Genomic DNA, 22,500 nt, shown 5'->3' on the forward strand with positions numbered 1-22,500 from the left:
ATTACAATGGGTCATTAGAATATAAATTAATCTTCAAGTAAAGCTGCCTTAATTAGCTCAGGGACAGATTACCAAGGAATCCAAAAGCAGTGAGCTATCAGAAAATTATTTTTCTGTTTTCAGCAGTGAATGCTGCATGATAGATTCACCTATGCTGAAAAATCAGAGCTAATATCTCAACATAAAGTAGGGAACTAAAGAGCAGCACTTAACTCTAGGAAACTTGTCCTCTTTTCCTTGGGAGGTAGTGTTTCTTAGGATCACTGACATCTAGATACTGAATCAGAGGTGCTAATCAGGAAGCAATCAGTAAGTGGTGCATTTGGCCTTTCTAAGGAAACATAATTATTAGTAGTAACTAGTCAGTTGTTTAATGTTACGCACTGAAAACATGCATTTGCAAAATTGGTTGAGATTTTGGTATATCTTGAGAGAAGCCAGAACAACCCCTTGAGGCAATTTAAGCACTCACAGTCACAACTTATATATATATAACTGTATCTGAAGTATACCATCTGTCCAGAACCTTAGTAGTGATACATATACTAGGAAGTTCATTTATCGTCTATTTTGGGAAGATCCTTTCCTGCCTCTTTTTTTCTTTGAAACTACAAAGAGATGGAGGAAGGGTTAGATGTATTCCCTGTAGTAAAATGAACTTTTTATTCTACATTTCCTGCATCACGAATTACACAAAAGCAGTACAGTCAAAGCACATACCTACATTTTCCTTTTTCTTTTGATTTCACTTCAGACTGACAGCAGGAAACTTGGGACTCAGTAAATACTGCTAAAAACCACAGTAACTGACTGAATAATAGGGAAAGACATAGGGGAAATTAAGGTGCAAACAAAAATTCACAAAGGAAACAGGATCACAGGCTGTCCTCAAAACCCATAGGCTTGCTGGTTCCTGTCTTGCTCACCTCTGTAAGGTAGGCAAACACCTTTCTTCAGAGCAAACACCACTGCTGAAATACATGGTTTTAACTTGTGGAGTTTTTAAAACTCCTTTCTTATCCTTTGCCAGGTTCTGCCTTTAGAGCATGAGCAGTGGGACCTTTACACAGCCCAGGAGTCTGGCAGATCCAAGGGAAAAGCATGCTCATGCTTTAAAGCAGCTGATCTAAAGAAAAGGACACGGAAGGAACAGCCAATAAGTAGCAACATAGATTTTAAGACATATTTTATTTAAAGTGCAAAATTGCCAAGAAAAAACATGTACAACTTAAACTAAGCTATAGCCACTAACATGAAAGAAACTATTCTATATACTCTTAAGCTTCATTTCTAGAATCACCCTACAGTTCAGAGTAGAAACACAGCCATTTGGTAATGACCCAGAACATTTTAAGTGCCTCCTTTTCAGTGATATATAAAATTCTACCATTGGTGTGGCTTTACATTTGTAATTGCAAAAGGGACCAGTTCTCGGAGATTTCCCTTCTGATTGCATAGTATAAAATTTTAATTAATTATTTTCTTCCTCTTTCTGTTTAATCCCTGGACTTGGATTTACAAATCACTCTCAATTTTGCAGCTCTAACTGGCTTCAGACAACTAATTTTCCCATTTACAGCTGAAACACAAATTTTGAGCAATTTTCACAGACACAGCCATTACAGTTTAGTTGAATCAAGCTGTGAACAACAAAGATAACATGGATAGTTGTAATCATGCAGAGCTAGTCCTTTCCATAATTCAAAGACATAAGAAAAGTTCTTTTAATCAGAAAGTGAGATCTGTTGCATGGGAAGTGAAACAATTTATTGATATAACACCTCTGCAAAAAAGTATAGACGGTGTTATTGGAAAGGCTTCCTAGAACATACTGAAATAGTATCAGGAGGTGGAGTTTTTTTCTTGTAAATTTACGTATATTTAAATGCTACCAGAGGAACAGGTAATTTATAGTCTTGAACAATTGCCATGCTCCATGTAATAATAAACAGTGCTTCATACTAAGGTATTCACTTGCATTCCAGGGTTTCAGTGTTTCTAATATTATCAGTTAGTTCTGCCACTCACCAGAGGTGTGAGGAGAGGCAGTCCCTTCACCCTGCTTTACAGATGGGGACAGAGGCATAGTCAGATTAAGTGCCTTGCCTAGGACAAATACGAAATTCTGAAGAAGGGTCAGCTGCCCTCCGATCTCCTAATTTCCAGCTGTCCATAACCAGACAGCACCAATTCCTCTTTTTGCACAATTTTAAGATATTTGTGATGGGTAATTCATTGAGATGATGCTGGATCACTCCTGCTGCCCTTGAAGTAAGCAGGTGTTTTGCCAATAACTTCAGTGGAGGACATCATCTGTATTCATGTTTTGCCTTAATACTACTATGATATCTCTAAGTATCACAAAGCAGAACATAGGCCAAAGCCATGCAGTGCCATAGTTAATTAAAAATTATATCACATATGTTGGTTGCTACTTCTGTCACACCAGCAGTATATCAAGAGAGCTAAAGAGTGCACCTCTTTGTCTGCACCAATGTAAATGTCAAATTCAGAATGCACAGCAATGGCAAAAAAGACATTAAATGAAAATAAAAAGAACATAGGAATATCTGTGCTGTACACAGGTCCTTTCTAACAAGACCCAAAGAACCTCCCAGAACAGACCCTTTGTTGGGTCTGAGCTGTTTCTGCTGGGCTGCTAAATCCTAAACCAAAATTCAAGCCTCAGTAAGATGGGTTCTATCTTGTTTTCCAAATTTTTTGGCTTCACTGTCATTTTTTCTATTAAGTGTGACCTTGAATACAGTTTGCAGAACCCAACACCAACATGAAATGAAAAAAGCATTTCCAGTCTCTCTGATATAGAAGGAAATACTAAAATTAATATGGTGGAGGCTAAAGTAGGGGGTTTTTTCCTACTTGCAGTATTGAAAGTAGTAGATAAAGGCAAGGACAAAGACTAAACCTCAAGTTTACTTACATTCAGATCTTCCATGTTTATAACTCTGAAATAGAATATGCTGTTAATGTTCCTATTTTTGCACTGTTTTAACAAATGAGAAAATCAAAAGCTAACCAAATACATAAAATTGCTTCCAAGCAACTAACTTCAAGACTCTCTGACCTGCAGTAGTAATCAATTCATAATTAATTAGTGTCCATCCACTGCCGAAATAGAAGTTTACCACTTATTCTTCTGCTACAGTCATTTGCTTTTTAGATCCTGGAGAATCCTTGTCATAGACTGATGTATTCTGCTGCATCACATCCCAAGGTATCTATTGGTTAAGTTTGCTGGTGACGCAGGACCTAAAAGCCACTGATTCCTTGCAAAAAGCCAGAGTTAAGGACCCAGAAATTTCTGATCTCATAGTTTAAAAAATTAATCATATACACAGGCAATCTTTACAAGGTCCAGCTAGAGGCTGCAGAAGTCAGTGCTCTTTGCCAGATACACGAGCTTTTAACTGATACCAGTGTGTGTTGTGGTATTTAGACACTGATTTACAAAGCATAGAAATGCACTGAGGTGCAGTGGAGAGGGACATGCTCTGAAGAAAAATTCACTTCCTCTCTAAATTCTGTACTCAGTGGAATCAGCTTTCTGTATGATTTACAATCATTTGGACCCATTATTGCCTAGTAGGTAAATGTGTATTTATAAAGTTACAAAATTATTTACAGAATGTAATATAGTTTCAAGCTACTGCTTGGGAATGAATTGAGCATGGAAATTCATGAAAAGTCAGGCACTTCTTAAAACAAGAATTAGTTTTAACAAATGCAAAAAAATCAAATTCCTGAAACACCTCTTCATGGTATTTGTAATTATTTTCGAGATATCTGCTATACATTTGACAATCTAATTATTTAAAACACATTTATCATCATTCATGAGCTTCATAACAGAAAAATTTTGGCAACTAACTCTTCATTACTGCCTCTGTACATCTTAAGGAACCTGAAATGGATGGGGACAAATAGACGGATTGAAGAACTAGTTTTCAAAAGATATTTCTGGACACACACACACGTGTACATATATATATATATATATAAGTATGATACCACAGTCTTATTGAAAATCTTCAAGGAATATGGTCTCAAGGTGATTTTAAAGATGTGAAGTATTATATGATTTTGGGACATCTCATCAGTTTTAAAAATCAGGACCTAAACCACCTTTCTGCCATACCACTTTGGTGGCTGTAGTTTTTATGGCTATTACTGTTAAGGTCCACCCAAAGTGCAAATGTGTTATATAAGGTAGTCTATCCACCTCAGAGCCCCATCAAAATCCCTGTCTCATGTCCCATGTCATGTACACAGCCCAAGCAAAAAGTTTCCCACATAACAGGAATCATCAGATGCACATTTTTGTGATTGCTTTTCACTCATTGAGCACAGCAAAACATTTTTGATCAAGACTGTGCAATGCATTTATTCTCAGTAGAGATTATTCTGTGGTATTAACCAGCTTTGCCTTTATGACTTGGCCCTCTTAAAACTTCTTTTAAAGAGGAAGTCAGTACACAATTCATTAACTCACCTATATAAATCTCATTTCCACAAGTTGAGTTGTGCATTATTTATTTATGAGAGAAAGGCAATAGTTCAAAAAAAAGCATTCTCAGTGAGTACTCTTATCCTCAATTTGCATGCCTACCCTTTACAATGGAAAAATTTAACTTTGAAGTATTTTGATATGAAAAAAAAAAAAAAATCTTAGTCCTGGAGTAATAGCCAAAAAATTAACCCATGAAAAGAAAGAGTAGCACATAAGGTATAAGTTACCACTTGACATACTGATTCCATATAACACTGTTACAAAGTCTACAGTGCTATATCTAAATAACATTATAGTAAACAAGCTTGAGCTAATTCATTCCTCTTTGAACACTGGCTCGTAAAAATTGCTGAGCAGACCAGTAGTGGATCTGGAGCAATCACAGAGAGCTAGATAGATGTTATTTAGACCACATACTTATTTTCAGTATTATGTCTGTTTCACTCCAAATAGCTGTGTGCTTGTACCCTTTTACGGAGGGGCAGTGAATGGCCAGAGGAGCAATCTGCTCCGTCAGCCACAACAGCACACTGAGCAGAAGGGGGCTGCTGCTCTTACTAGTGAGCAGTCCTGATGTAAGCAGATCAAACTTTCCCTTTTTCTCAAAGCATTTTAAAAAAAGGCTAATGGTATTAATATACTAACATACTGTATGATTGTGTAATTTTTTTTTTCATCCCCCCCTCATGTAGTAAAATATATATAAGATGCCACAGAACTTGGTGTTTTATTTCAACAGATTACTTTGAGTAACTGGAAACCACTCATGTTACTTATGCCACTCTCTCATGTGGAGCTGCACAGAGAATGCATGTGATTTACGCAAAGGAGTGGAAGCATGAATCAATACACTCTTGTGATAGGACCGAGTCTTAATTTATACATATCAGACACTGAAAATGAAAGGAATGCATCATGAAGAGAACAGCTGCCAAATGCAACCATTTTCCAGTAGGTATGAGTTAACACAAAACAGAAGATCCATGGCTTCCAGAAAATTAAGGTACTCCTGACCTGTTAATATCCTTTATATTATCTCACACTTGTTCTCTACCTATCCCACTTCATGTCAGAGGCATGAGAAGCCATTGAGATTTGTTTATGAACAAGAAATGCAACATCAGGACCGTAACTGATTTACAGCATCCTTGGACACAGTACTCAGAGCTGCTTAGATGTCTACAGGATGGACAAGGTCAGCAAAACAAAGTCACTTCTGCTAGCTCAGAAAACTTGCTGCTTTCAAGCTCCCTCAGACTTTTAGAAGCTGGCGGTTAGCTTATATTTGCAATGCAGGACTTTAGAAAGTACATTAAAATGTGATTAATTCTTTAACATCAGACATCTTGATATAATGAAAACTGTAGTTAGCTTCGTATGTATCATCCCTTAAACAAGACAGTTTTGCCACTCAATCCAATGATACTTTTTCTACCTGCTTCACATTTTTATCTTACATTTCTTACATCTCACCTTTTCAAAGTTAGTCTGAAAAAGAAATGATCATTACTTATGATAATTTTTCCATTTCTATATATAGGATTTACATGCACTTCTATCAGGCTCTACCCATAATATTATTAGATACAAATATTATTCATATTTCTAGACTGAGTGCTAGAACGTCTCTCAAATTCAGACAATGTTTTTCTCAAAAAATGACTGTCAAATAGTGCCCTCTTGTCCTCTTAACATTACTGTTCTACTGATGTTAATGTCACACGTATCTAATGAAAGTGGTCATTGCACACATACTGAAAAGTAATTTTACGTGCATTTCATTCGCAGATGTTTCTACTGATGATTTACAAATCTGAAGACAAATAGTGGTCAGAACATCAACATTTTTGTACACAGAAAACAGTATTTTCACATAAACAGGTAACATCATTCTAAAGAAAACTGGGGCATTTAGTAGAAAAGCCTTAATGACTAAGTATTTATCGGTAAAAATGGCATGAATATATTCTGATGAGGTTATAACTTTAAACAGATATACTTTCTTCCTTGAAATCAGCATTGAAAAACTATATTGAAATTGTAGCCATACAAAATGTTTATTATATTACAAATTATTTGTACACTATATTTTCACTTTATCATTGCTTTGTGCTCGATATAAATATTACAGCATGATTTTTCTTTCCCAGGAATGTCCTTACTGTCTTGATATAATCTTACTTTGTACTTAAAAAAAAAAAATACAGAAACATATTACATACAGGATAAAAAGCCATTATGAATGAAGAATGTAAGATGTCTTTGTGAATAAAGTGCACCACAATGGTTTCAGAGTGATGATTCAGGGAATATTCAATAGACTGCACATCATCAATACAATACCAAACAAAATTAATTTTAAAGTCTAACAGGTCTTCCTCAGTAGTATGAAGAGTACTTTGTTTAACTTTTCTGAAATGGTTTTTCTTTCTAGAATGCTATTTTAATGTTTTTATTTTGGGTTATTCGTTCATTTTGTTTGCACGTAGGCATCCAAACCTTGTACATCTAAGTAATTTCCAAACTTTTTAATTTCCAGTATGGCAAGATACATGCTTCATCAAATAAGACAGATGAGGCTTTATCTGCACACATTTTTCCATAGAATTACTAAATTGCTTAAATTTAAGAGTGGGTACAGATTTACAACAGAGCTAAGTGTTGCAAAGATGCTGTTTAAATCTGATACATCCTACCTCCTGTGACTCTTTTGGGAATACGTCATAACATTACCCTTCCCTGCTGTATGGCTTCAGCACTCCCACCCATGTGATTGGTGCTGCTTCCACACTTGCAGCTTTAGGATAACTCTGCAAAACTGGAGTCTAAGATACAGAAATTTATTTCACAGCGCATTTCACTCCCATTGCATAGAAGGGCCTATCTACTTGCAAAATTTCACTGGGCTAAATAGATGAATCATTCTAAAACTGAGGTAATAAATATGATGCAAAAGGTGACTGACCCAATTAGTGTAGATTTCACTTACCAAGTTAGGGTAAGCCAGTTATGAACCATCTTAGGCTAAATAAAAGTAAACCGCTCTTCAATTATGTCTACACTTACATTACAGTGATTAAATGATTAAAACATAAGCAGAATATTGTTCAAGTGATTCTAGTGAAATTTGCATGTATAGATGAATCCTAGTAGAGAAACTCAGCCTTGCTCTCAGTGAGTGAAGTTCCCACTGAAGCCAATCAAAACTAGTCTTTTTATGTCACACTGAGTTTGGCCCAGTATTTTTAGGTTGTTATTTTAAAGCCTGACATTCTTAGGCCGCTATACATTCAACACAATTTGGATGTACTGTATTACACTGATAAAATCAGTATTATTTAGATGGGTAACTGAGAACAGTCTGTCTTTACTGGACTTATGTGAAAGACTGAATTTCTTTGGTTGTTTTGTATCCAAGTCACCCAAATGTGTATTTGTGTACTCCAAACATAGCCTGTTCATATTGACCATTACAATTACTAGGGTTCTTTTCCTTTTTTTTTTTTTTTTTTTTTATACTTGGTTTATGGAAAGTTTCTGACTATAGCAGACTAGTCACTTATATAAATATACAGCACATATATACATAGAAATTACAAAAATACATTTTATTTATATCTGATTTTTAAATAATAAAAATGAAATTTCACATTCGTTGAAAGATTATCTAGCATTCCAAAAACTTCTGAAATATTTAAGGTATTGGAGCAGAAGATATCTGTATATTCTAGGATAACTATGTATCACAATCTCCGTCTGGGTTTATAGTATAATTATTTGGGGGAAAAATAGCTCTGCTTTAAAAGTTTGTGCTTCATCAATTTCTTCTTCTATCCCCTTCTTCTCTCATTTTACGAATGGCCAAAAGCTAAACCAAGTTCCCTTTCTCACCTTAGTAAAGACCAAAGAACTCAAGGAAATGAAATGATCAGACAAAATAGCATAAGCAATTGAGGATAACTAAATAACTTCCTGAAACGAAGGACATTACCTTTAACTCCAGTTGACATCAAACATGCCCAACACAACAAGTTTTGCAACAACTTCAGTTCCCAAAGCTAATTGCTGAAGGAACTGAAAACAATTGTGATCTCCAACTAGTTTGTACAACTGCAAAAGATAAACTACTATTTCATTCAACTGGTTTGATCTTCCTTTGAGATTGGATTCATACAACAATGCAGTTTAACAATTAGTGACCTTTATCTTGCACAATATAAAGTCAGCATAATTTCTGGAAATGCTCTCTTTTTCACAGAACATTAGTATTTTTGTTAATCCATGTCATTGTTTACTTATTTACATGTTAATGTAATAATCAGGTCCTCTACATTCAGAACTTCCAAGGTGTGCATTCACTGTTCCAGTGTAATCAAAATCAGCTGCAGCTTCAGATAGCACTTTCTGGCATCACTTCAGTAGATATCATTGTTTAAGAAAGAGAAAAAAGCACTGTGTTAAACAGAGGTTTTCTTGTCCAAGCAGGTATATTCATTATTCCAGGTTGGAAACACTTGCTCAGTGGTCTCAGGTTCACCAGCTTCACATGCATTCAGTCTGAAAAGCCTGAATATAGAGCAAACGCAAATAACCTTTTTTAATTTATCCTGGAAGCTTCTAGCACCAGTATCCTTTGTTGACTCTTCATGCATTGTATTCTCTCATGCTGAAAAACCTCCCCTCCATAACTCATCAGTGGCATTGAGGGACAAGGTAGCCACCAATTATCAAAATGTCATTCACCTTCTTTACAGTCTTCTCTTCTTTCACTTCTTTGTACTGTTAATACGATGAGGAGAATCAGGACTATTTACAGGACATTTATTTGTATTACTTACTCATCTCAAATTCTTTTGGTTTGAATACAGTCTCTGGAATGAAAAGGCTAAATGACTCTTCATTGCTGAAATCAGCATCCCTTATACAATGCCCTGCAGCAAACAATTAACATGGCCACCGCCACATCTACCGTGGCCTTTAGCTAACTGTGTTCTACTATATTTACTTCTTTAATCAAAGTTCTGACATGCAGAAGTTATTTTCAGCAGCTCTCCCTTTGGACCTGCAAATGAAACATCGTTGTGGCACAGATGTGTTCAGCAGCATCTCTACTGATGATGGGTCATATAATACGAAAGCTAAGTGACAATTGCATATGATCAATCTTAACCATATTAAACAGTTACTTGGCAGCATTTCCTTAGCTGGCAAGCAGAATTATGTATCTTCAGAGTCCTATTGCTCTACTTGGAGTCATTTCATAGTGTCGACTTTTCAGACAGAAAAATGCCATCCCTTTGGCACAATTCACAGCAAGTTTGTAACTGAAAATGAAAAGAGTTGTTTTCTTGGCTACCCCAGCTTGCACGATACAAATACTGTGCACAAAAGATACTAGACCTGGAACTCAAACATATCTGTTTGCTTCTTGGCCAGTTTAGCAACTTCTTCTCTTATTGCCTTTACGAGAGCAGCTGTAGAAATGTTGGTGAGAGGAGCATCAGACGGGTCATTTTCTGTCAGGCTTTGCTGAGAAGCTGCGGTGGATGGCAAAGGAGCTTGTTCCAGGCTGGGATGCATGCTCGCTTGCTGGCTGTATTGGCGAGGAAGTCGTGAAGGAGAATTGTGTTGGTAGCGGGACCGTGGATAAGCCTCAATGTATCCAGGTAGCGGTACCTGTAGAGCATTGTAATTATACAAAATTATACAGAACAATTGATCCACAGTGCCACCTGCCAGGTAACACAAGCCTCCCCAAGACAGAATAAAATGTCACAAAGAGGACCATGTGAAGAGAATATAAACCTCATACTCCTAAGTGTCCATTTACAAATGTCTACCTTAGCATGTGCCATTTATGCACATACGTCAATGTACCGGACACTCAACTCTCCAGACTGTGGCAGCAAAAACACCTAGCAGGGGAAACATTGCATGTCCTAATTTATCATCACTGCAAAAAGTCAAAGGGAAAGAGCTTCTCTGGAAGTGTGTCCTCTGCTTACTATTTCTCTGAAACATACCAGTTTTAAACAGACAGCACCACTACACTTCAGAACACTAAAAAGTCTAAAACAGAAAAGTAGAGTTTGCTGATTTGCAGCCGCTGTCTCATCCAAGTCAGCCAAGTCACTGGACTTACTGTTCCTAACAAAAACTCACTAGATCTAGACAACAGGGATAAGCTCAGGTATGCCAGCCTGGAAACTCAACACTGACTTCGCAGAAGTATCAGGATTTCTGGCTGTATTTAACAGAATTACATGGGGAATCAGCCCCACATTACACTGACTAAAACTAAAGTAATAACATAGACCCTTTAGTTATTGTAAGATATTAAATTTCCCTCACAAATCCATGAACAACAATACCAGTCTTTATAGTCCTCTGAAGTTTTTAATGCAGCAAATAAAAATAGTATTTATTTGTTTTGCAAAAGTCTATAAAATAAGAATCTACAGCCCTTCATTTTGAAGAAAGCTTTCTGTTGTTACAGAAGGCAACCTATTAATTAACCTAGTAATAAACTATTACTAGGACAAGATAATATCTCCTTGAGAAAAAGCTTACCAGCTGATCATTCTAGTCCATGCCAATGAAGGACAAGGAAATTTCAGTGATGCTTTTTTATGAACTGACTCAGAAAAGCACACTTATTTACACTATACTCAGAATACTACACTTACAAGTTAACCATAAAGTTTCCATGATGTTTAATCACTAAAAGGTTTACTGTAATTCTTTTTGCTTTAAATGGGAAAACTACTTTTTTTTTTTACCTTCTAAATACATTAACGTTTTACATAAACATATAATACAGGTGGCCAGGCAGATGCCTCAGGTAATTTTTTTTATTTCAGTCAGGCTGAAGTGTAAGGTGCTTCACCCACTAGAGCTGATGCTTTGGTGAGTATCCCAGAAGCAGAATTTCAGAATTTTAGATGGCTGCAAGCAGACTGAAATGTCAAGATGTGAAACATCTGCCAATTTTACATACCTTCTGGGGAACATGGGACCTCAGCATTGATTTCAGAATGACAGCTTTGGAATTTTGCTTAAATCCCATTCTGGCTCGGGTCCTGTGAAAGTTTAACAACCCCTTGGGTGCTTTTGAAAATCTTGCCACTTCAGGCATCTAAGAACCTATGAAAACCTGACCACTAGGATTTACACATTCTCTATACGATCTTGGATATCCATCAGGAAATGAAGAGAATGTCAGACTTGTTCAGTATGGTGTGATGAGGCAAACATAGGAAGCAGGCTTGATATGAAAATGATCATTAAATGCAGTTACATCTGTTTAGTTCACAATAGATTATTCAGAAGACAAACATTTTAGTAGCACATATGAACATGCCACTAGAGGCCATCAGGTTACTACTTTCACTAAGCAGCATCTAGCAATTTGGAAAATACTTTGTTCAATACAGTTCCATTCTCCCACAAAACTTAGTGCATCCGTACTTATCTTTTCACTGAGAAAATAGTACATTACAGTAAATTGAGCTTATAATTCTTTGTGTTAAATCTCCTGTTGCTATGTCCCCTTGCTTACAGTCCAGCTAGTAGAAATGCATGAAAAGTAAACAATTTCAATTTTCACCTTATAGATATTAAGCCTCTGTTCTTACTGATTGTCAAGAAAACTTGGAAGCGCATTCAGGCTATAATCTAGAGGTTCAGAAACCAGGAAGCATCAAGAAACTCAAACTCCCAATTATTATTTTAGATATTTGTTTTTTGCAGTTTTATTCCGGATTTCTGACTGTATTATGTTGCTAACAGTATTACTAGTTCCTCTAGTAATGATTTTCAAATAAAGATAATTTATTGACAGATTTTCAGCCATTGGGAGGTACAAATTCATTGTAGAAACTGAAGTGTTTTGGTTTTACATTTTTTCCTCTTCTCCTGCAAAGTCACAGCAGGGTTGAAAGTCTGAGTAACAAAAAGTTGCTAAAGCTCTGTAATGGGTAAGTGAAGTTAAAAAGAATATTTGTTTCCTTTGAATTCTATATTGCCACAGTTATTTTTCAGACAGCTTCTTGAATCCCTCGTCATTCCTCTCTGCATGGTTCACCAGCACTAACTGCTTTTCCCACCTCTTTTCCTGAAGACAGGGAAACCCACGGTAGGTTTACACTCTTCTTCCAGAGGAAGAATATGGGGGCTGGAGACTTGCATTCCAGTTTTGTCCAGTTTGTTTTCAGTCTCCCCTTTTGACAAGTGATATCTGACTCTTTTTTTTCATGGGACTGAAGCCAAGGAGTAGGGACATACAAAAGGGAAAAAGAATGGAAGTAAAATACTTTTCCTGTTTTATTGGATTTTTTTCTTCTTTTTAAAGAAGAAGTTTATAATTATTTAAATGACACAATGGGCCTCCTGGATTTAAAATGTCAGTAGGGTTAAAAACAGCAACAACACAAAAAACAACAAAAACCCCAAATAAATAAAACAATGAAAAGAAAAAGGGTTTCCATGCTTTAAAGGGCATCTCTGGGAAAGGAATCTGTATGATGGCATCAAAAGCCTTCAGGTGTCAGGGGCACATCACCAGATGTGCTCAGCTTACTGATGAACATACTTCTTTTTTCTTGACAGTTCAGCCTACAAACTCAGACTTGCATCTGACAGTTAAACTGAATTATTTTCCTTGCAGGCATCAGGAACAGTAATAAAGATTTGGCAACAAATAGCCACCCCCAGGAACATTTATATGACCGCATTGTCTCTTGCTTAGCTGCTCAAAGCCAACTATTAGACTCTAAATGCAATTCACTAAAATACTCTGTTGATTATATGCACAAGGAAATAGAATCCATCTCCCAGTTTGTTTGGATGAATTGGTTCTGCATAAATACCAGATGTGAGCTCAAGCAACAGAATTGATCTTTTTTTCTAAGTGGAAAAAAGCCCTAAATTTTAGAAATTGTTTCAAACATGATAAACTACTGCAATTCATTTTAGGATGTCTCAACTTTATTTATTTGAAATATAGGTATGTATACTTTGGGCTAAAAATTACATCTGTCCCAGACTAGGATTGTGCAATTTAATTTATGGTCTGTCACTGCAGCCTGCAGAAGGACTTGAAACACTGCAAAGCGGGGCTGCAGCAGAGCTGGGAGCTAGGATGTGGGACCTGGGCTGCCTTGAGAGAAGCCTCCAGGAGGGAAAGATGCTCCCCAGCTTCCACACAGCATAAGGCCACTTTGAGAGGCAGCATCATCTACTCCTGACATGTGCCTATCCAAATATTTAACCTTTGTCTTGGGAAAGAAAAATGGTACTTAACCCCCCAACTTTAAATGGGTGCCGGCCCCTAACCTAGTGAATGATTTAACTCTAAAAGACTTTACAGTTCATGGGATAGACACCTAAAGTATCTATACCCCCCCTCTCATAACTTTTCTCTACTAGAGATTATTACCATTCAAGTAAGAATTATCATGCTCAGATTCTTTGCTGATCACTTAGCATTGCTTAAAACCCCTCCTCTGCAAATCACAGAAAATATATGTAGTTGGAAAAGCAAGGATGCTTACTGAGTCTGCCCACTGCCCTGGTAATTCATTCTCTCCAGCATAGGGCATCCAGGCTTGGTTCCTGTATGCCGTGGGTGGTGTTGGGATAAAATAGCCGGTGAAGCCAGGTCGGTTTGCTGCTGGTATGGCAAACACTGCTGGTACGGTATTTCCTATTAAAAAAGAGAGTAGATATAAATAATAGCTGACATTTTCAATTACAAATTATAAGACAATGCTTACAAAGTAACTGATCTTAGTCATTTTTTTTTTCATTTTTATTTTTATTGGTGAGAATGTGATCACCATCCGTTAGAAGTAAGGCTCCCACCATCTGACTAGTACATCTCTATAATGCTGGGAAATACCGGAGAAGGCAAGATTTGCAGTTGTCTATATAATATTAGACAGCCTTCAGATAAAGATATGAGGACTTAGGACTTGATCCGTGTAACAACTGATCTTCATCAAAACTTTGAATCATTAGGAAATAAAAGGCTTTTTTTTCCTCTTATATTTACTTCCTTGTATTCGATTTTTAGCTGTTGTTACCATGAGTTTCAGAGTCATGCACCTTTCTTTTCAACAGCAGGTTATAGAGCATTCAAGTTTACACAGTAAAATTGTCTTAATATCTCTAGGCACAAAACCTACAAAAATGAGTGAGCAATACATTTAAAAGGCTGTAATCTTAACAACTCCATCATAAAACTTTAATGCTTCCATAAAAAAAAAAAGCAAGGCCCTACCTGCTCCATTCCTTTTCCAGGAACAGTCTATGACTGCAATAAATTATGCAGCTACAACTTAAATATTTCCAAGGAAACTTGTTGACATCAAATCTGTTTTATCACACCTTAATCAAGATCTATGCATAGGTATGTCTAGGAAGCCTCCAACTAAAATTTCACTATCACACTCCAAGTTGGGTGGGAGAATCCAGCCTTCCCAGTATGAGGTTCAGCCATATCTCTGGCTATGTTACATCTGGTCTTTCATGTAGGGTTTATAACTGCGGCTCACAGAGATGCAGAAAACAATGTGGTTGTTACTGCAATTACTCAGATTATCCACAGGATAAAACTAGGCTGTCTGGAAGACCAGCATCTTTGTGCACACTCCCACTATTTCCCTTGAGAGAAGCCATCATAACTCCATGTATTTGCCAAGTTTAGATTAAAATACAAACAACTTGCTTGTCCAGTAAGACTTCCTTCCTCTAGTGTCTATTTACACGTGAAGGCAGACACCAGCACTGTACCACAGCTATATTAATGTCACAAAATCCTCAGTCCTAAATCCTGGGTAGAAAAGCTCTGTATCATATTTATCAGGTAGTAAACAAAGCATGTGGACGGGGTGTTTTGAGTACTCAGTTATAATACACAGACATGTATTTTACTTTTCAGATTCACATAATATAGCAAAAATAACATCATTTATGTGAAAGCAGAAGAGTTAGTAATCTCCATAAGAACACAAAGTACAACTCAAGCATTTTCACTGAGGAATGGAAGTACAGTAACGTTGGATAGATGGGCACCGGCTCTGTACTACAGTCAATGTACAGAAAATACACTTCTTATCCCTTCCAACTGCACATCATTTGAGTATTGCTACTAATTGCCCTCAGTAGATATAATGCTACTACATAATAGATGCTGACAAAATGGTAAGACGTGGGCATTCATACAGAGAATAATTGTTAGCATCACTGGCTGCTTCAAATATCTGCCCCCCAAAATGTCATTTACAGCCCCTGCACATCCTTGCTCCTGAACACTCTGTAAGGGTGTTATATTGCCTACTCTGATAGATGATGGGAACACTGCATAGGCACATGCACAAAAGACTCAAACATTTACGTCCATCCCCACAAAACAGTCTCCACAAAACAAGCCATTTCTAAGTTCTCAACAACCGCCCTTGCAGTCTTAGGCCAGAATGGCTATGGATGCAATCAGGGCTTGAAAAGAGGAGAAAAACATATTTTATAGCACAATTCTCTCCAGAGCAGAAATATATCATCTGTTCCAACACTGCCTAAAAAAAAAAAAAAAAAAAAAAAAAATCAGAAAAAATTGGAAGAATAATGAGGGATATGTCATCCAAAATATGGACTAAAAACTTCTGTTATGCTTGACATTTAATCCCTAGCAGTAGAAAACACTGTGTAAGTACTAGCTTTCTTTTGGACATTGGGCTGTATTGCCTTTTCACCTATGTCAGGGAGGATGCTGGAGTCACTCAGCCATCAGAGAAGCAGCTACCATGGAATCGCTGTGGACTGGTGGGATCTATGGTGTATACCTGCACGGCAGGTAGCCACAGGGTCTCTCACAGGACCTCTATCCCAATTGCTCCAGGCCCTTGGTTTGGAAGGAGATGGACTCTTTGGCAATCTTTGTTCTTCCTGTGTCACAGACAGCACAAGCTTTGCTATTTTAAATGAGCTAGCAAAGCTGGAAATAAGTATTCTTCAGACATGTACAGAGAAGAAAGTGCTGTTCCTGTAGATTACACTTGGCTTCTACAACAAAATGCTCTTTTAAATTTAACCACACCAAAATGAGGTAGTATTAAAAATAAACACACAATTAGCTGATGTTATACCTTATTCCAATTCTTACTGCAACATCGCTATCTTAGAGCTGATGTTGATGTACTGCATGAGAACAACATTAGGCAGTTTCATGCCAAATCAGCACCTGCAGCAATGTTCCTTCATCTATTGAGGCAATAAAAAATTATTTTCCTATCAGAACATTAAAAATCCTTGTATTACAGTTGCAGGTTTCTCACAACTCTCCTTGTATTTTCCTGTATTACAGACTTTTTTAGGATCTATCGTATATGAAAGTTTCCTCCAACTATCCCCAGAGTTATTCCAGGAAACTCCACAATGTATACAAAGGTCACTTTGTCTCTTCTGAAATGAAGCCATTCTTCAGTGGTAACATAACATACCAGTTTTTAACATACAGTAATAAAATCTCCATATCACCGGAAATGATAAAAAAATACATCACATAGAACACATTACTGAAGACATGAAGAAAAAGCTGTTGGTAGTATGGCATATTTTATAGCTTGAAATGGTCTAAAATGAAAGGGTGAGCATCTGCTCCTTTCAGATTCACATGCACTGTTTGCAGAAGGTATGAAAAGAAGTGAAAGTAGAACCTACTATATTTAATTAATTGACAACAGGTTTGCATAAGCACATTATTATTCTCAGTAGATGATGCTGAATACAATGCAGATAACTGTGTTACTTCTGAGGAAGCTAAGAAAGAATTTTTTTCTGGCAGATTAACAAAGCAATGTCTAATAAATCTACTAATTCCAAAATTTAGAATTGACAATGTAAATTTTTTTTTAATCTTGTAAACTCTTTTCTATAGCTCTTCCAGAAAATGTATTTTGCCAATGAGAAGGTATTTCAAATATTTTCCCAGCTAAATGTTATGCAGATACAATCAAAACAGTGTATCAGCTTAATCTCAGTATTAAATCAATTAATTTATAAACAAAATTCATATCAAAAGGACAGAGAACTCACCAGGCCTTTAAAACTGGGACATTTAGACCCAAAATAAGCTCTGCACTTGAGCAGGAACTACCTTGTCCAAAACGGGAGGGGAGATGAGCTAACAGATTACCTTTTAATATGCAAAAGTACTATGGCCTTGTGTTTTGAAGGGAAGGGGGCACGTGTTTTCAACTTACCCCTCCCAGCAGCCCACCGTTGTGACAAGACTACAGGTTAAGTTTCTCAAGAGGAAATATGGAGTCATAAAACTTATCCCACAGCTAGTTTGGAAAACCTCAGTCATGCACATGCTGTTCTTCATGACCACTTCTTTTTCCTCCCCTTCCTTACAAACTACAGAGAATGCCATTAAGCCTCCTTCTGCAGCACTGCTTACAGCTCCATTGTAGCGTAGTCTGTTTTCAAGCACTTATCCTAATGTTCCTGACTGATAAAATTATGGAAGGATCCACCTCATTTCTCCATGCCCCTGAGAACCGTGTTACCCATCTCTCCCGCTTTATTTCTGTACACGGTGCAACACAACATGCGAGTCATGCAGCAGTCCCAATACTGCAACTTCTGCTTTTGCCAGCCAGCACCCTCTGTACCAGCCCTAAAAATTCCACTGGATTTTGTGGTACAGATGAACTGTTTTACTGGGCTTTAATAATTCAGAGTCCTTATCAGTGAGCCAGCAGAATGCCGTACTTCAACAAAGAATGTCTAGTATATTACTGCTGGATCTTACCTTCAGAAATGACCTGGTGCTTCTGCAGGATGAGTAGTATTTTACAATGCAGCTGATGCTGCATTTACAAAGGAGCAATCCTTTGTAGGTGTCCTTTAGTTGCACCAGATAAAAACACCTAATACAGTCTTTCACCAAATAATCATCTGTATTTGCTATATCACATACATTCGTTTATATGCAAAATAAATTGTGAGGTCAAAGCTGCAAGTTGGGTCTGCATTATTCTTTCACCTGAGTGAAAAGCTGATTGATCAAGTGGACCAACAGACATTGGAGCTCTCGAACCAGGTGCAAAAGATGCCTGATCATGATGCTGGGCCTGATCTGCCCCACTGGACTCGGGTATTCTCACTTTGCTGCCAATATCTGATGTAGACCTGTGCATTAAGAAAGAAAAAAAAAATACAAACTTTTGTCATTCTGACTGACAGATGAGATTCATAGCCACATACATGCCTATCAGCTACAGCAAGCTAGGAACAAACTACCTAATTTTGATCTGGTGTGACAGAAGTTTGGAGAACAACTGCAGAACAGTAAATCTGGAGATGTTTGAGAACAACTTTTTTTAGCCCAGTCACTGGTTTGACAAAGCATGTTATTACCATTGCATAGAACCTTTGCTTGCAGCTTCAAACAAATGCCTGTGACATGCAACACAAAAAACAGAGCTTTACCCTATTTCATCAACACAAAATTGTAGACAATACCATATTAATACAGAATATATGACATGGTATAATATAGTAGGAGACTCCTATGGTAAGTAATGTTAAGTGCACTTGGGAAGTACTAACATCCTTTGAAATGGTGTGTCCCAGTTGCTTTAGAGCTAAAACGTAATGGATGAACACGAATATGACAGACCGTGTCCATATCCTGAATATTTGGATGCCGTTACAATATCATTAGCAGTCACTCAGAAGTTTCCTTTGGCCTCGGTGCTCCACAGCAACTCTCAGCAGGCCTGCAGTGCCTCGAATTGCAGTTGGCACGAGGCAGTACCTAACAGGCAAGGCACTGAAGGCTAAATGAGTTCATCCACCACAGAAGCGTAAAAATTCCCTGAAATGCATTTTAGAGAGTGCCTTACTGTGAGGAAGAGGCAAAATGTATGTATCGAGCTAAAGCAATCAGGCTTTTGCACATATTTGGCTTCAGAAACACAGGTATGGGATATCTGAAAGCTAGGCAGAAATCCCCAGTCCCAGGGTACTGAGAAACATCTTACAATTCATCCATATCCTATTGCAAGTCCTTACAATAGAGAAAAGCAGGAAGAATGACAGTGCAAATTAACTACCACACATCTGCAATACAATATACTATTATGCAAGCTGAGGCAAAGCAAATTTTAAAAGAAATTGGAGCCTGGATTTCCTAATTTTATTGAACCTGATTAGCGAATAGAAGAGAAAATTCATTGTTACTCCTTTCCTCTTCATGTTAAAATGAAATAAAACCAACTTGATTTTAATTTCATGAATGTGTCTTTATAAGTGGCTTGTAAATGCCCCTTCAGCATTTGCCCCAGTTCTTATTACAACAGTGTTTTTTAGAGATCATACATAAAATAATACAACAGATAAATACCTCCTGAGAGAGGCAACAGCCACGGGACCTGTTCTGGGAGGGACAGGAGGAGGAGGAGAACCCATTACCATTTCAGGAAGCTGAGAAAATCTGTAAGCCTGTAAAGGAGAAAAATAGATATTTTCTGAAACACCAATAGATCTCAATCAAATTAAAAACCACAAGAAAGTCAGAAATTAAATACCTGCTTCGCATGTCGGCCAACAGGAAGCTAACTTACTGTGCCATCAATTGTAATTGCATTTTATTTGCGAGTTTACAGTGCTTGGGTGATTTTAGGATGTGGAAGAAAACATGAACAAATGAGTTCAGAGCCAAGATGAAATCTAATTAAAATAAAACGTATTAAACACTGTCTCTGTGACATTTGTAACCTTGCTGGTAAAGCAGATCTGTTCTGATTATGTGAGACTCAACAGCTGCTTTGGACTCACAAGAAAGAGATTTCAGTATTTCACTTCCTCCAGAAACAAAATATTTTAAAAATTCAGAAAGCATCATCAGAGCAGCATCTAGTGAAGTGAAGCTGCCTGTGAGCAATGCATATTTCAACCTCTTTCTTTCAGCTTTGAAGAGATGAAAAGAAAATTCTTCACAAAAACCTCAAGCTCTGTAACTTTCTAAAGCAGTAACAAAAGTCTCAAACTGTTGTGAAAAAGCAGAGTAATTCAGAGGAACAGAGGCCCAACCCACTAAATCATAAAATTAAGCATCTTGCCCATAGTCATTCTGGATTTCATCACTAATACATGTGAAGGATGAATAATTGTGTGCATGAAACTCATGGCACCCAAGAAATTACATGTAGGACAAAATTTCTCTTCTAAATTCTTTGTACTACTGTAGATTAGAGGTCATAATTTTGCTAAACATACTTGAAAACAGAGGAATGATAACTCTCTAACACTTTGTTGACACTTCATCAGCACATTGTGTTTGGTGGGGTGTGGGGTCGTAGTTATGCTTTTATTGACAATGCTTCAGAGCAATGCACAGGATTCAAGATAAGATCAGAGCAATAACAAGTAACAAATTACAAGGAGGCTGGGCAGTATCAAGACAGGCATTTTGACAAGAACTAGAGTCCAAAGTCCAATGGTGGGATCTTGACCCTCTAAAATAGGCATTTGATTTAGCCAGAGAAGCTCCCACCACAAACAAAAAAGAAAGCTAAAAACATGCTACCATGGGATGAGTCATTCTCTATCTCCTGCCTGTGGAAAGAGCCTACAGGATTTACATGATTAGCTCAGACTTAACACCTACATTTAGGTTTGAATTTGGCAATATAAATCCCACACTAAATATCAAAACCCACTATCTTTCAGTAATCATATTTAAAAATTGCACATTTAGACAGTGTTCCAATACCTTCTTTCTCAAATAGCTGCAAAACTGGGTTGACACATAGGAAAGTTAATTTATCAAATACTGACTTTTGATGTCAGTGTCTCTAAGGGAAAAGCAATACAGACCAAGTATCTTTCTCCTGCCTCTTACTGCTACCCCATTTAAAGCAGGGTAAAGTCCCTCAAAGGCATATCTATGAAAATTATTTTTCCTTTCATGCCACCTACAAAGTTTCATAATATTTACTTTCACCATGCTACAATGGTATTTAAAGTATTTCTATATTTAGGTAGAAAAAAAAAATCTAAAAAAGCAATAGTACATTTCCTAGCCAGGGGTTGGAAATACTAGTTTTAATGAAAGAACTATATAGAAAAAAACCGATGCTGTTCACATCAAAGAAAACCTCAATTAGATTTCTCCTAATAGCACTGGATTTGAAATGGTCTTCAGTGCCTCTTCTGCATCTGAAAAGCTGGTAGTGCTCTCTCAGGCTGAACTGAACCCTTCCTCCTGGCTCCCCAGGCCTTTCATCCCACATCTTGCTCTCAGGATGCGTTTGTACCAAGGATTTTTTTTTTTTTTTTTTTTTTCCTGTGTTTTAAAGGAACAGCACACAAGCTAATGTTTCAGAGTGGTCAGTGACTCCAGATGCTGTTAGAGTATAACAGGTTAGACAAAGACACAGAGGTAGCTTTGGGTTTTCTCTTGTGTGTTAGTGGATGCGCTTTGTAATATGGATATCAAAGGAGGCATTTTAGGGGATCACAAAGAACAGTTCACAGCTGTGTTGCAACTTGCACTGAAAATTTTTGGGAAAAAAATAATATAGAAAATCAAAGCATTTATTTTGCTGCTTACGTAAGAGATGAACAATTCTGAGTGAGTGGCAATATTTGCTTATGGCCAGCAGAGGGAATCCTGTTAAGGTGAAAAATCCTGTTAGAAGATCTGCTACACCATGCCAAGGAGCAGTCCGTCCTGGGGGACGGCAGTCAGTCCTCCCTGTGCTGAGCTTCCACAGACACCAAAATGGTTATGAGAGGGAACACCAGTAAAACTCCTAGAATTTCTTCAATGGGCTGGGGCATTAGTGTTTTCCTGCATGCAACACCTGAATGGAAGAAAATGTTCAGAGACTAAATTAAACCAAAGTTTAACTATAGAGGTGTGTCTGTTATAGATTTAGATGAGTGCTTAGGTTCTAGGCTAA

At 37.2% G+C, this 22,500-nt stretch overlaps 1 protein-coding gene across 4 annotated transcripts in view; it reads right to left on the bottom strand.

Moving 5' to 3' along the window:
- Window positions 1-1,169: 1,169 nt before the first annotated feature.
- Window positions 1,170-22,500, bottom strand: part of KIAA1549L (KIAA1549 like) — a 139,643-nt gene continuing 118,312 nt past the window's right edge. For all 4 annotated transcript variants that reach the window (XM_042785342.1, XM_042785340.1, XM_042785341.1 and 1 more), the window contains 4 exons: window positions 19,938-20,035; window positions 18,576-18,721; window positions 14,080-14,231; window positions 1,170-10,204 (listed from right to left, as the gene is read on the bottom strand). In XM_042785342.1, coding sequence (XP_042641276.1) covers window positions 9,923-10,204; window positions 14,080-14,231; window positions 18,576-18,721; window positions 19,938-20,035 — 678 coding nt within the window. In that variant the 3' untranslated portion in view covers window positions 1,170-9,922. The remainder of the gene's footprint in view (window positions 10,205-14,079; window positions 14,232-18,575; window positions 18,722-19,937; window positions 20,036-22,500) is intronic.

The sequence above is a fragment of the Tyto alba genome, unplaced genomic scaffold, assembly GCF_018691265.1.
Source record: "Tyto alba isolate M040663 unplaced genomic scaffold, T.alba_DEE_v4.0 Super-Scaffold_8, whole genome shotgun sequence".
Taxonomy (NCBI): domain Eukaryota; kingdom Metazoa; phylum Chordata; class Aves; order Strigiformes; family Tytonidae; genus Tyto; species Tyto alba.